This window comes from Narcine bancroftii, chromosome 13 (genome assembly GCF_036971445.1).
Source record: "Narcine bancroftii isolate sNarBan1 chromosome 13, sNarBan1.hap1, whole genome shotgun sequence".
In the NCBI taxonomy this organism is placed as follows: Eukaryota; Metazoa; Chordata; class Chondrichthyes; order Torpediniformes; family Narcinidae; genus Narcine; species Narcine bancroftii.
In genome coordinates, this window is record NC_091481.1 from 75,632,365 (window position 1) to 75,647,290 (window position 14,926).

The window sequence follows — 14,926 nt, forward strand, 5'->3', positions numbered from 1 at the left end:
TGTGGGATGATATATATGGGGCTGGTATATATGGGGCGGCACAATATCGAGGTCCAAAGGGACTGTACTGCGTGGTAGTGTTTTGAGTTCTGTGAAGGAGTGAACCCACACTGGATGATTGTCCTTCAGCAAGTCACTTCAGTCCTCAAGCATAGCTCCAGCTGCCTGCCGTTCCAACGACCTTGGCCTGGAATTCAGGAAATGGGAGCTCATCTTTCCATCAGGCCTCTTGCAGCCTTCTGAATTTGGCATTCTGACTGTACAGTCAGGCTGGCAGCTGGAACCTCAGGGCTGTCCTTGAGCAGACATTAATTTTGGGGGAAGGGGGGGTGGAGAAATCATCCAGAGTGGGTTCGATGGTCCCATTGTGAATGAGTTAACACCATAATGTACCATGAGACTGAAAAAGGATAATAAATATAAAAGGGAGAGATAAATAAATATCCACAATGCAATGCTCTTTCAAATGGAAGGAGTATTGGGAGCCCAAGAGTGTTATCCTTTTTTAAAAAGGATCCTATATTTCTACTGGCTTACAAAGCATTTATCATCCCTCATAGCATTGCAGTAGTCAACACAGCAGCCACTCTGCACACATTAAGGTCCCACAAAGAACGCTAAACAAATGTATATTGGCTGCAATATACATATCGACTACCACGTTGGAGGGAACTCCTGTATCTCTTCAATAATGTGCCATGGAATTCCAAAGGCATGATGTTGCACTCCCCTTTCTGTGTTGCTATCATAGAAACTCATGTCTCCAGTGAGGTCAGATGAAAGAATGGGGAATTTCAAGAAAAAAAGCAGGAGGCCACTTGTCCGCACAAGGCCTGCCCCACAGTCCAGTACAGTTGTGGCTGATCTGCATGAGGCCTCGTCTCCTCTTCTATGCCAGTTCCCTATGACCTCATTTCCACGTTTCAAGAATTTATCTACCTCCACCTTAAATGTTTCCAGTGAACCAGCTGCCAGAGAAATCCAGAGTATCGCCACCTCTGCAACAAAAAAAACTCTATGTATTTGGGCGGCAAGGATAACATAGCGGTTAGCGCAACGATATTACGGCGCCGGTGATCGGGACAGGGTTCGGTAAGGAGTTTTAACCATCTCCCCGTGTCTGTGTGGCTGCTCCAGTTTCCTCCCACCCTTCAAAATGTACTGGGGGTTGTGTTAATTGGAGTGGGGGAGGCGCATGGGCTCGTGGACCAAAATGGCCCACCATGCTGTATGTCTAAAAAAAAAATTTTTAAATATATAGAAACTGTCTCTCAGTTTGAGGCTGTCCCACTGGTGAAAAACAACACATCATCCTTTGTCATGTCCCCTTGGGAACTTGTGTGTCTTAATAATGTTTTTTCCCCCACTCTTCTAAACTCCGAAAAAATACAGACCTAAGCCACTCGGCTTTTTTGAGAGGGCAACCTCTCATTTTGGGAATTTGCCTGGTGAAACTGTTTTAGACTGCCTCTGATCAGTGTCAGAGGTTTGATAATGATGGACTAGAGGACTTGTATATATTCGTACAGATGCAACAAAATCCCAACAGGATGCAATTCAGTAAGAATTTCTGGCAGAACTCTTACCTTTTTCCCAAGGAGAGAAACTAGGGCTTAAAATGAGCTGCTATACTTCCCACATTATGACATGGTCTTGAAAATATTGCCCCATTTGAGGCAAACTTCAGCAGTATTTGGATTCTTATTGACTTCAGTTTTGTACTTTAAGCTGAAGGAGCCGGATGTTTAGCTAATTATACCTATTATTATACACCCACGACTGTGTGGTCAGGCACAATTTTATCGCTAACTACAAATTTGCTGATGACAACCCAGTTGTCGGCAAAATCTCAAACGGCAATGAGGAACCATACGGGGGGGTGATGGATCAGCTCGTTGAATGGTGTCACGACAACAACCTTGCGCTCAATGTTAGCAAAACCAAGGAGATGATTGGGGACTTCAGAAGGAAGTCTGGGGAAGACGGCCCAGTCCTCATCCAGGGCTCAGTAGTGGAGAGGGTCAAGAACTTCCAAGTTTCTGGGTGTCAGCATCTCCGAGGACCTGTGCTGGAGCCTCCATGTTGAGGCAATCACAAAGAAGGCTCGCCAACGGCGATACATTGAGGTGTCTGAGGAGATTCGGTATGTCACCGAAAATTCTCTAAACTTCTACAGGTGTCTGGTGGAGAGCATTCTGGCTGGTTGCATCACTGTCTGGTATGGAGGCACCAACTCTCAGATCAAGAATAAACTCCAGAGGGTTGTTAACCTGGCCTGCGGCATCACAGGCCCCAGACTTCACTCCATCGAGGACGTCTGTGTGAGGCGGTGTCTTAAAAAAGCAGCTTCTATCCTCAAGACCCCCATCACCCAGGCCATGCCCTCTTCATTCTGTGACCATCAGGGGAAAAAGGTACAGGAGCCTAAAGGCGAGCTCCCAGCGGCACAAGGACTGCCATCAGATTCCTGAATAATCAATGAACCAAAGACGCTGCCTTACTTTTTGTGCCCTATTATTTTTTTTATAGTAATGTTAAAGATGGTTACTAGATAAGGCTGCCGCAAAACACTGAATTTCCTGGCAATAAATTCTGATCCTGAAATTGTACCTTGATCACCTGAGTTAGCAGATTTCAAGTCTCTGAGACCCTTGAGGCTTTAGATGAAACTCTAGGCTAATTTGATAGTATGCTATTATGGTTACTGTAAATTGAATGAAGTATTAATCTGAAGTCCTTTTTCCTGTCACTTAAAGGACGCCATGTTATTATTCAGCCAAGATCCTTGAAACAAAATTTCATGACTTAGCAGAACTTGGTTATGGGCAACTTCTCGCTTTTTCCTTTATTACATCAATGACTATATTTAATAAGTGTACTATGCACTGTAAAACAAATTCATATATACAGTAGAACCTCTAGGCGGATTGGTAGGTGCCAGGTAAGTGAATTTTCAGATTGCTTGAGATTGCACGTTGTGTGATGGGTGAACTTACAATGAGGTGCACCAATTTTAAACTTCTGTATTTTTTTTACCTAATTTTTTTTGCCAGTTGCTTGAATTCTGGATATTGTTTTCAAAGGAGAAGAGTAGTCTTTCTATGAATTTGTTTGTTTTGTACAGGAGTCTGCCATTGTCTTTGGATGACTGACTGGTGAATAACATTCAAAAGTGAGGAGGGGCAATTATACACATAACCATATAACAATTACAGCACAGAAACAGGCCATTTGGCTCCTCTAGTCCGCACCAAACTAAGTCTTCTCCTCTAGTCCCACCTACCTGGCTCTGCCCATAACCCTCCATTCCCCTCCCATCCATATACCTATCCAATTTTTCATTAAATGACAAAATGGACCCTGCCACCACTACTTCTTCCGGAAGCTCATTCCACACAGCACCACTCTCTGTGAAGAAGTTCCCCCTCATGTTACTTCTAAACTTTTTCCCCTTAACTCTTTACTCATGTCCTCTTGTTTCCATCTCTCCTACTCTCAATGGAAAAAGCCATATCCATATCAACTCTATCTATCCATCTTATAATCTTAAATACCTCTATCAAATCCACTCTCAACCTTCTATGCCTCAAAGAATAAATACCTAATTTGCTTAATCTTTCTTTGTAATCTAGATTCTGAATCCCAGGTAACATTTTCGTAAATCTTCTCTGCACCCTCTCTACCTTGTTGATATCCTTCCTATAATTCGGTGACCAGAATTGCACACAGAATTCCAAATTTGGCTTCACCAAAGCCTTGAACAGTCTCAACATCGCTTCCCAACTCCTGTATTCTATGCTTTGATTTATAAAGGCCAGCCTACTAAAAGCCTTCTTCACCACCCTATCTACAAGAGATTCTACCTTCAGGGAACGATGCACCGTTATTCCTAGATCTTTCTGCTCCACTGCATTCTTCAATGCCCTCCCATTTACTATGTATATCCTGTATTGATTATTCCTTCCAAAGTGAAGCACCTCATATTTATCAGTATTAAACTCCATCAGCCATCTTTCAACCCATTCTCTAAGCAGTCCAAATTCCTTTGCAATCTTTGAAAACCTTCTTCATTATCCACAATTCCACCTATTTTAGTATCATCTGCATATATACTAATCCAATTTACCACCCCACTATCCAGATCATTAATGTATATGACAAACAGCAAAGGACCCAATACAGATCCCTGAAGCATACCGCTTGTTACCAGCCTCCAGGGTGACTACAACTTTCTGAAATCTCCCTTCTGGCCACGGTTGAATCCATTTGAGTATCTCAAAATTAATACCTAACGACTGACCTTCCTAACTAACCTTCCATGTGGAACCTTATTGAAGGCCTTACTGAACTCCATATAGACAACATCCACTGCTCGACCCTCCTCAACATTCCTAGTCACCTCTTCAAAAAATTCAACACAATTGGTCACGCACAATTCAAATTAGACATATTTTAACAATTTAAAAAAAACACCCCCTTTTTATCAAAACAAAATAAAGCTCCCCTTGCTTAAAATAACCCCTAAATTAACCAAGTACTAAACCCCTCCCCCATGAAGAAATTTAAAATTACACAACTAAAGAAAAAGTTTTTTAAGTATGAATGTTTTTCCAAGAATTCAATATCTTTTTCAGTTGATTCCTTGTTTACTCCCTAAATCTTTTTTCCAAGATTGAAATAAAATAGTACGAGAGTTTCTATGAGGGGGAAGTTAGCTAGAGTAGCATTACATAAATTGACTTGGAAATATGCTTTGGGAGGTTTACAACTGCCTCATTTTCAAAATTGTTAAGAAGCTGCCCAATTAAGATTTTTTAACCGTATGTTGGATGTTTCGTGGCCGCCTACTTGGGCTAGGGTAGAATTGGCTAGTATTTCAGAAACTTACCCACGTTACTTTATATTTAAGTGGAAACCTATTTTATTACAGGGATATAATGTACCAATTTCAAAACATTTGTTAGAGACTTGGACTAAAAGGAATTTATTGATGGGTACGAAAGGTAAATTATCAGTCTAGGCTCCAATATATCAAAATTAATTGATTCCTTTTTTTTGCTGAATAATAGATTTTTAAAAGATTGGCAGATTAAGGGAATAAAATTATTGCGAGATTGTTTTGAAGAAGCTAAATTGTTACCTTTTAATCAACAGAGATAAATTTGGAATTTCAGTGAATTCTTTATTTGTGTATTATCAGCTTAGAGCATTAGTGAAGGATAATTTCGGAAGAGAAATGAAAATTCCTAAGTTAACGAAATTTGAGTTCTTGATTTCTCATTCATTAAATAAGGGTTTTATTTCTGAGATGTACACATTGTTGCAAGACACAATAGATCAAATAAATTTAGATAAATCTCGTACCAAATGGGAAAGTGATTTAATTTGTCATATTGATCAGGCTGATTGGGAGACTATGTGTCATGATAGAGTGAGACTAAATTGCTTAATGTAAGATATAGTATGGTTAATTATAACTTTTTGCATCAGTTGTATCTGATCCCTGAGAAATAGAAAAAAAATATGGATTTAGTAATTCAGAAGTGTGTTTTAGATCTGGAGTATGTGTAGGAACATTTTTACATTCAGTTTGGTTTTGTGATAAGGTTCAACCATTTTGGCAAAGAATTAAGGAATTTCTTCAAAAATTGTTTAAGATTAAATTTCTATTAGATCCAAAAATTTTCCTGTTGGGTTGTACTGCCCTACTTACTGATTTGGGGTTGGATAAGTTTCAGACAACCTTTCTTCATCTAGCATTGGCGGTAACATGTAAATGCGTGGCTATTTCATGGAAGGTGGAGGTGGAGTTGAATATAATTCTTTGGCAATAATGAGTTGAGATCTTGTATTTATGTGGGGAAAATGTTAATTATGATTTTTTTTAATTAAGATGCAGTCGCCTTATTTGAATTGTATGGGTTGAGTAATATCTTAGTGTTGTATAAGTTTTTTTTATTACTCTTTGTATGCTCCCCTTGCCGGGTATGCTGAGGGTGGGTGGGGAGGGGTAGTTGTAGTTTGTTTTTGCTTTTTATATTACGTATTTTATATGGTTTTTTTAATTTTTAAATAAAGTTGGGGAAAAAAAGATTGGTCATGCACAAATCTGTGTTAAGCATTCACTGTATATGTGTGAAAAAGAAAAAGTGTATATCATGGCTAACGTGATTTATGGTGTGAAAAATAAAAAATTTAAAAAAAAATAAAAAAAAAAGCATTCCTGATCAGACCCTGTCTCTCCAGATAATTATATATACTAAGAACGCTTTCCATTAATTTGCCTACCACATAGGTCAAACTTACGGACCGATAATTACTAGACTTGCTCCTCGGACCCTTTTAAACAAAGGAACCACATGCGCAACACGCCAGTCCTCCGACACTATACCCGTCTCTGACATTTGAAAAATCACTGTCAAAGGATCTGCTATTTCCTCACTAACGTAAGGGTCAATATTCTCCCCTTGGACACCAGACCAATTTGATGCTCTAATTCTCTTCACTGCACTCATTAAAACCTCCCTCTGATCAATTTTTTGGTCAGTTACTAAAATATTACACAGCTGGTGCTTAGTTCTGTTTCGTCATCACCCATGAAGGGTGTTAGATCATAGAACGTTACAGTACAGTAAAGGCCCTTCGGCCCTCAATGTGGTGCTACCTCATAAATACCTACCCAAAAAAAGCGAAACCCTCCCTACCTCATTACTCTATTTTTCTTTCATCAATGTGCCTCTCTAAGAACCTCTTAAATGCCTCTCCTGTTCCAACCTCCACCACCACCCTAACAAGGAATTCCAGATACCCATAGTTCTCTGTGTTTACCCCTAATGTCTCCACTAAACTTACCTCCCTTCACTTTGTACATATTTCCTCTGATGTTTACTCCTCCCACCCTGGGAAAAAGGTGCTGGCTAGCTACGCCTCTCATAATCTTATAGACCTCTATTAAGGCTTCTTCACTCCAAAGAGAAAAGCCCTAGACCTGCTAACCTTGACTCTTAAGACATATTTTCCAATTCAAGCTACTCCTCTGCCTCGTCTCCATAGCTTCCACGTCCTTCCTTTCATGAACACGATATTCCAAGTGTGGTCTCACCAGAGATTTAGAGAGCTGTGGTATATAGTGTTGTGGTACTCCTCCCTCTGTAAAGATGTCCTTTTGACTTGATGGTCATTTCCTGTTTTGTAGGAGTTCAAACATTTATCACAGAGATTGGACTGCCTGGATCTAAAAGGTAAGGCAGGAAATAATAAGGAATCTCTCTCTGAGCTGAATGTCATGGAGATTTGAGATACAGTAGCTGTAGTAAAATTATAACGTCAATATAAAGAAGAAATATTTTGAAATTATTACAGGTATCACTGATAAAAATTATCCTTTTCAGTGACTTCATTATCCGATTGCACAAGTACAACCCGAAAAAACAGCTTTCTCCAGTCCTCGGTGAAAACGTGCTGGCACACAACCCGACATTACACTCATAGAGACAAGCAATCTATATGCAGGAGAAATATAAAAAGAATAAATAACTGTTGTTTAGTGACTATTAGAGTCTCCGATTGTTAGTTTGAGCAGTTCCTTTTGGTCGTTCAACATTCACTCTGCCCATGGGAAAAAGTTGATTCTCAGCCTGGTGGTGGTAGAAGTAAAACACAAATCTGCAGACATGGTAGTTGAAGTAAAAACACAATGCTGAAGAAATTCAACAAGTCAAGCAGTGTCGGGCTCGAGCCATTCATCAAGGTATGGAAAAAAGTTGCCAGGTGTCCGAACAAAAGAGTAAGAGGGGGAGGAGTGGAAGCAAAGGCAGGAGGTGATAGGTGGAGAAAGGAGGGAGGGGAGAGCAGCGATCAAGGGGTGGCTGGGTGAAGGGTGCAGGTAATATTGCAACATTTAAGAAAGATGTAACAAAAACCTGGATAGGATGAGTTTAAATGGATATGGGCCAAATGCTGGCAGGTCGAACATTTGGTCGGACATTTTGGTCAGTGTGGGCAAGTTTGGCCGAAGGGCCTGTTCCCACTCTGTGTGACTGAAATACTACCACTCTTTAGGGGTAAGGTCTAAGATATTGGGAAGGTATTTTTAAATTGCAATCAAGCATACTTATGGTAATGACATTTACTTTAAAACTACTGGGTTGTAAAGACTGCGATTGAAGTAAACAAAATGCTGGAGAGACGCAGCAGGTCAAACAGTGTACTTTATGTAGCAAAGATAAAGATACAGAACCATCGTTTCGGACTCAAGCCCTGCTGAGTTTCTCCGGCGTTGTAATTTTACTTGTTGGGGTATGTGGATAAAGATATAAGGTAGGAAAATACAAGGCTCTGTATTGGAAGCTGGGCTTTCGATTTCAGTGTCGTTTCTTTAGCGTCACTCAGGTGTAACTATTGCCGTGTGGCATTTTGATCTTTAGTCTATCACTGCCAGTTTATTTAATGATGCACTGCCAACAAGGAGCACCACGACACCTCCAAGAGCAGTAGAAAAGAACATTGCCTGTATCTGGCAGATCTTCAAGGAGGGCAGAGGTTGAGAAAACTAAATGTGGCTACAGTGCAGAGAGAAAAAGTTGCCAGGGATTCCTTTCCCAACTGCTATTGAGAGGCAGAAGGAAGATGTCGGTGACAGAGGCAGCCCTGTTGCTGTGCTTTTCATTCAGACAATCCGTGTGCTTACCTTGCACTCTGGACACAAGAAGTATTTGCCTCATGACTTTATCCCAACCTTTCACCTGGAAAGTAGTTAGCATGACATTTTTACAACATCAGCATCCTGGGTTCGAATCGGGTGCTGTCTGCAAGGAGTTCGTGTATTTTTCACATGTCTGCGTGGGTTTCCTCTGAGTGCTCCGGTTTCCAGAGCTCTACCAGGGTTGTAGGTTAATTGGTCACAGGGGTGTATTTGGGGCAGCACAGGTTCAAGGCCGGAAGGGCCTGTTACTTTGCCATATCTCTGAATAAAAATTAAAGCAAGCCAGAATGTAAAATTGCAGCAAAGAAGTCTGCCATTGAATTTTATATTGTGACCATCTTGTCATGCTTAACCAGACTAGCACTGGAAGAGAGGGCTTGGGAATTTATCAAACCTTAGGCTTATTCAAATGTAAAATATCAAAGTCTGCAGACTCTGTGATTGAAGTAAAAACACAATGCTGGAGAAACTCAGCAGGTCACACAACATACTTTATGTAACAAACATAAAGATATATCACCAACGTTTCGGGCTTTAGCCCTTCATCAAGGTATGAGCAAAATGTAGGCAGGTGCCTGAACAAAATGGTGGGGAGGAGCACAGACCCACAGGCAGGAGGTAATAGATGGATAAGGGAGGGAGGACAGACCAGCAAACAAGGAGAGGGAGATAGCTCTGAATGGAGAGGGAAGGAGTGGAGAGCTGGAGGAAAGAAGATGGAGGGATTGGGGAGACCAGGGGAGTGGGCCACCAGAGTCCGGAGAAGTCAACGTTAATGCCATCCGTTGGAGAGGGCCCAGACGGAATATTAGGTGTTTCTTCTTCAATTTAAAGGTAGCTTTGATTTCACAGCAAGAGGTCATGGGCAGACATGTCATTGTAGGGCTGGGGTTTGTTTGGACGCCTGCCTACATTTTGCTCAGACCTTGATGAAGGCCTCAAGCCAGAAACGTTGGTGATGTACCTTTATCTTTGCTCTATAAAGTCCACTGTTTGGCCTGCTGAGTTTCTCCAGCCTCGTGTTTGGGCTTATTCATAAGTAACTTGTTCTTTCAGGTGAGAAACTGGACTACAAAGCTTCTGAGGCCTTGGAAGAGGTTTTCAAACGGGTACAGTTTAAGCTGGTGGATTTGGAGGCAACCAACCTAGATGAAGATGTGAGCCGTTTTAAATATCTTTATATTATGGATTTTTAATTATACATTAATGCATTCTTCATTGTGTGTTTATGGCCAGGTTTTGACCAATTTATAAACTTGTATTAATGCCAATTTAAACAGCTTGCATCTCACTATTGTTTGTGTCAAATACCTCTTTGATGGATTTCTGCCTGGTTAGCTGGCACATGGATAAAGCCCTTCTCTTCATGAATACTACAGTTCCTTGTGCTCTGACTCCAGCTGGACAGACACATAGTGGGAGTGTTGGCCCGTGTGCTGAGTCGGCCGACAAAAGCTCATTTGTCGATCTTTCCACTAACCCTTACAATGGGTGGTCTCAATAAGAACCTGCATTTACATTGTGCTATTGAAGTAACTGACCCCCGCAGAAGTATAACGAAACCAAAATTAACTCTCACACACAAGGAGATGATGCTATAGCGAGGAAGTTCATCAGCAGATAACCTGCTGACCATCACTTTATCCTAAATTCATCCCATTTTTTTCTCCCATCACCTGCCTCCAGATTTTTAGTGGTCAATTAACCTAACCAATCTGCACATGGTTTGAGGGAGAATGTCAGAACAATGGGAGGGGACACGTATAGTTGGAAGAAGAATGTGCAAAAGCCATGTAGACAACACCCAAGGCTTGGATTGGAGATCCACCAATGGCTGTGGAGGCTGTCATATTTAAAACAGGTTTGGTCAGTGAGGGCGTCGAAGATTAGGGGGAGAAGGCAGGACAATGGGGTTGAAAGGAAAAGAACGTCAGGTATGATTTTGAATGGCAGAGCAGACTTGATGGGCTGAATGCCCTACTACTTGGGTTTTTATTCAATCTCGGCCTCTGGTGTGGTGACACTGCAATGCCGTCGCCCGCCATGCTGCCAACCAACTGATCCACCGTGCCATACCCACCTGCCGTGCTGCCACCTGCCAAACCATCATGCCATGGAGCCTCCACACCGCTGCCTGCTGAGCCTCCGTGCCGTGGAGCCCTCATGCAGCTGCCCTCCACGCTGCTGCCCACGGAGCCACCATGCCCAATGTCTTGAAAGAGACACTTTAGAGAGGAACTTGCAGAGTATAGCTTCCAGTAATGCAAAGCCTTGAAAGGTTTTGAAAACTAGAATAAGACCTTCAAAATGAGAATTTAAATCTCTTTTACAGCTATCTGATGAGCAAATGGTTAGGATAGAGGGCGGCATGGTTAAAGTAGCACACCATTATAGTGGCAGCAACTCAGGTTTGAACTTGGCACTGTCTGTAAGACGTTTGTTCATTCTCCCTGTGTCTGCGTGGGTTTTCCCCAGGGTCTCTGGTTTCCTCCCACCGTTCAAAACATTTGGGAGTTGAAGGTTAATTGGGGCATTTGGGTGACACGGGCTTGTGGGCCGGAAGGGCCTGTTGCCATGCTCTATGTAGGGATGAGAAGGCGATTTGGCCTGTCAAGCCTGCCCTGCCATTCAAAAAAATCATGGTTGTGGACTCAACTCCACCCACCTGCCTTTTCCCCATAACCTTCAATTCCCCTACTCTACAGAAATGCATTTAATGAGGAAGCCTCTACTGCTTCCTTGGGCAGACAATTCGACAGATTCACAACTCGCTTGGGGAAAAGCCATTACTCTGTATTCCATTAGAAAAAATAACATATAGTTTAAGAAATAATATTGAAATATTCGAACAAGTATGGGAGCCTTACATTAAATACAATAGCGAAAACCTACCGGGGACAAACATTACCTAAGTTGATGGAAGGAGAAGGAAAGAAAAGAATGGACTCAGTAGAATTTCTGGTGTATTTTTGTTGAATGACAACATTGTCTGACTGGCTTAATGCAACCTAGATTGTATACCTAAAATGGATGAGAGGGGGGGCGGGTGGGGGGTGGCTTGGGAGGAGGGAGGGGGGGGGAGAAAAAGTCACTGTATATGTGTGAAAAAGAAAAAGTGTATATCATGGCTAATGTGATTTATGGTGTGAAAAATAAAAAATTAAAAAAAAAGGGAAAAGCCATTACTCCTGTTCTCTCATACACACAGAAAGCATTCTTAAAAATTAGAAAGAGAATCTTAACTTGACAGCTTTACATAGAACATGGAACACTACAGTACAGGCCCTTCTGCCCTCAATGTTGTGCCGACCCGTATATTCCTTAAAAAAATACTAAACCCTCCCTACCCTGTAGCCCTCTATTTTTCTTCCATCCATGTGCCTATCTAAGAGTCTCTTATATGCCCCTGATGTTCCAGCCTCTACCACCATCCCTGGCAATGCATTCCAGACACCCACAACTCTCTGGGGGAGGGGGGGGTGGGGGTTTTACCCCTGATGTCTCCCCTAAACTTTCCTCACTTCACTTATACAGATGCCCTCTGGTGTTTGCTCTTCCTGCCCTAGGAAAAAGGCGCTGGCCGTCTATCTTATCGATGCCTCTCACAATCTTGTTGACCTCTAAGTTTCCTCTCAACCTTCTACGCTCCAAAGAATAAAGTCCCTGCTCTGCTAACCTTGCCTCATAAGATATATTTTACAATCCAGGCAACATCCTAATAACTCTCCTCTGCCCCCTCTTCACAGCTTCCACATCCTTCCTGTAATGAGCTTTTATTGTACTATATTTTTTTAGAGTTTCAAATAACTTTACCTTGTATTTCTTTAGGGTGCTTCAGCGTTGTTTGACATGATAGAGTATTATGAGTCGGCTACCCAGCTAAACATCTCTTTCAATAAGCACATCGGGACACGAGGCTGGCAGGCTGCAGCTCACATGATGAGGAAGGTATGACAGCTCCTCGCTTCTTTGACGGGTGTGTCACCGATGCTTGTGTTCCTTCCCCCTTCAAGATACAAGGTTATTGCCATGTAATAAAACCGAAAAAGTGAAATTGCACAAAATTGCCTTTAGTCTACCACAAGGCAGGCAGATTCACCATCAGAAGAAATTTCCCAGCACCCCTTAAGGTCAGAGAAAGAGAAGCAAAAGAGAGTCATCCCCCCTCCCCGAGTCAGTGAGTGACCATGGATTCATCTCCAGCGCTCCCGCAGCCACACGGCCTTCGGTCTAAATTATCGGCAGCCCGAGCTCCAGATCCAAATCTCTGATGTGATCAGGAAGCCCTCGGCACCCTCTCGGTACTGATATCTGCCCCCCCCCCCCCCACTTTAGCCAGTCTCCAGAGCCCCTCATTGGTCCGCCGCCGTGGTCCCCGTCCCTGGGTCACCTCCTCTGCTTCTCCTTCTCAGGCTAGGGCTGATCTCCACGTTTTCTGGTGCTCTGCTTCCTGTGAGTCTGCCACCCCTCGTGGCCGCTGCCGAACACAGGCGCCATCTTGGGTGCAGACCCCTCAATCATGAGATTGCAAAATAAACCACCACCGGCTCCTTTAACGGTTGTTTAAAGTCTGCACTGAGCTGACGGCAGTCAGGCTGGGTGGTTGGATTCCGCAGGGGAGCACCAAGCCTTTGCTTCCCCGCTGTCTGTGGGTCTGTACTACCAGCAGAGCTGGCGTTGTAGCAGCTCCAGCAGCGCCGCCATTTCCTTTTCCTTCTGCCCCAGTGCTCCCTTCTCTTGCCCCCAGTCAACACTTTAACATGAAGCAGACCAAGACCAGAATGATCTATCTGGGCCAGTAATAAATCAGTTGAAAACCCACAGCCTTGGCCTTTCATTGCATTCCCAGAAAGCAGGTAATAGAACAGAGCAGTGCAGTCTTTCACCCCCCCCCCCCCACCCCCCCCCCCCCCCGTCTGCATCAAACATGATGTCCAAATGAAACTGAAACGTCCATGCTTGCATATACCTATCCCTCTATTCCCTGCATTCTCATGTCTATTTAAAAGTCTCAAACACTGCTATTGTGCAGTAAAACCCCCTCTTTCCAGCACCTATGGTGATTGGTAGATGCCGGATAAGTGAATTTTCCGGTTGCTTGAGATTGTGTGTTGCGTGGATTGGAGTACCAATTTTAAACTTCCATATTTTATTTTCCGCCAGTTGCTTGAATTCTGGATAACGGGGTTTTACTGTATCTACTTCCACTACGGCCCCAGGCAGCTTGTTCCACACTTGCCCTACACATCTTTCAGCTCCTCTAGAATGTGATGTTTTGACACTTGCTGGTGGTGGTGGTGGGGGGGTGTTGGATTCTGTCGGTCTAGCCTCTAATAAATTTATAACTTGCATCTCCCCTCAGCCTCTGATACTCCAGAACAGGGCTTTCCAAACTTTTTTTTTTAGCTCACAGAACCCTTTTTGGAAGCACTTGGAAATTGCGGATCCCCAGTCATCAATTACAGTTTATAAGACCTGGTACATACACAAGCATAATAACAAAGTAAATAAACTCACCAGTAGTGGATTAACTTCCACCCAGGCCCGAGGCTGAGCTTTACTAAGGCCCCTCCCCCGGACCTTGTCTCACCATGGGCTCGGACTACCCCCGGTGCCCCTCATTCTCGCCACAGGCTACCCCTTGCTCCCTGCCGCAGCACCGGGCTCCCCTCGATCCCCATCCGCGGCATCTGCCTGTAAACTGACTGTTCATGACCAGTCATTAGCTACATTAAATTTAGACACGCAGCTCGGTAACAGGCCATTTCAGGCCACGAGTCCACGCTGCCCAATTTACACTCAATTAACCCTCATCCCTGGTATATTTTGAATGGTGGGAGGAAACTGGAGCCCCCAGGGAAAGCCCATGCAGACACGGGGAGAACAAACAAACTCCTTATAGACAGTGCGGGATTTGAGCCTTGGTCCCGATCAAAGGCATTGCGCTCTGCCAGCTGTATTGCATTGCAAATCACCATACATACTCGTATAAAGGTGGAGACCCCCACCCAAATGTTTGGCCCGGACGCCCACCCACAAGCTCCTGACTCCCAACACGTGGACCCAATCCCGGCCAGCCACCCACCCAACAGGACACCCAACGCTGGTTCATACCCTGATCAAAAGTAGAATGCGTGTAATAGTCGACCTCTAAATTTAACCCTAAAAATTGATCCACAAGATGCGACTGTTGCATGAGTACATAGAGCAAGTTGAGATCTG

At 43.2% G+C, this 14,926-nt stretch overlaps 1 protein-coding gene across 2 annotated transcripts in view; it reads left to right on the forward strand.

Annotated features, from left to right (window-relative positions):
- LOC138748711 (protein phosphatase 1 regulatory subunit 37-like) overlaps positions 1-14,926 on the forward strand; it is a 77,085-nt gene that overhangs the window by 34,202 nt on the left and 27,957 nt on the right. For both annotated transcript variants that reach the window (XM_069909347.1, XM_069909349.1), the window contains exons 3-5: positions 7,196-7,241; positions 9,761-9,861; positions 12,533-12,652. In XM_069909347.1, the coding sequence (XP_069765448.1) occupies positions 7,196-7,241; positions 9,761-9,861; positions 12,533-12,652 (267 nt within the window). The remainder of the gene's footprint in view (positions 1-7,195; positions 7,242-9,760; positions 9,862-12,532; positions 12,653-14,926) is intronic.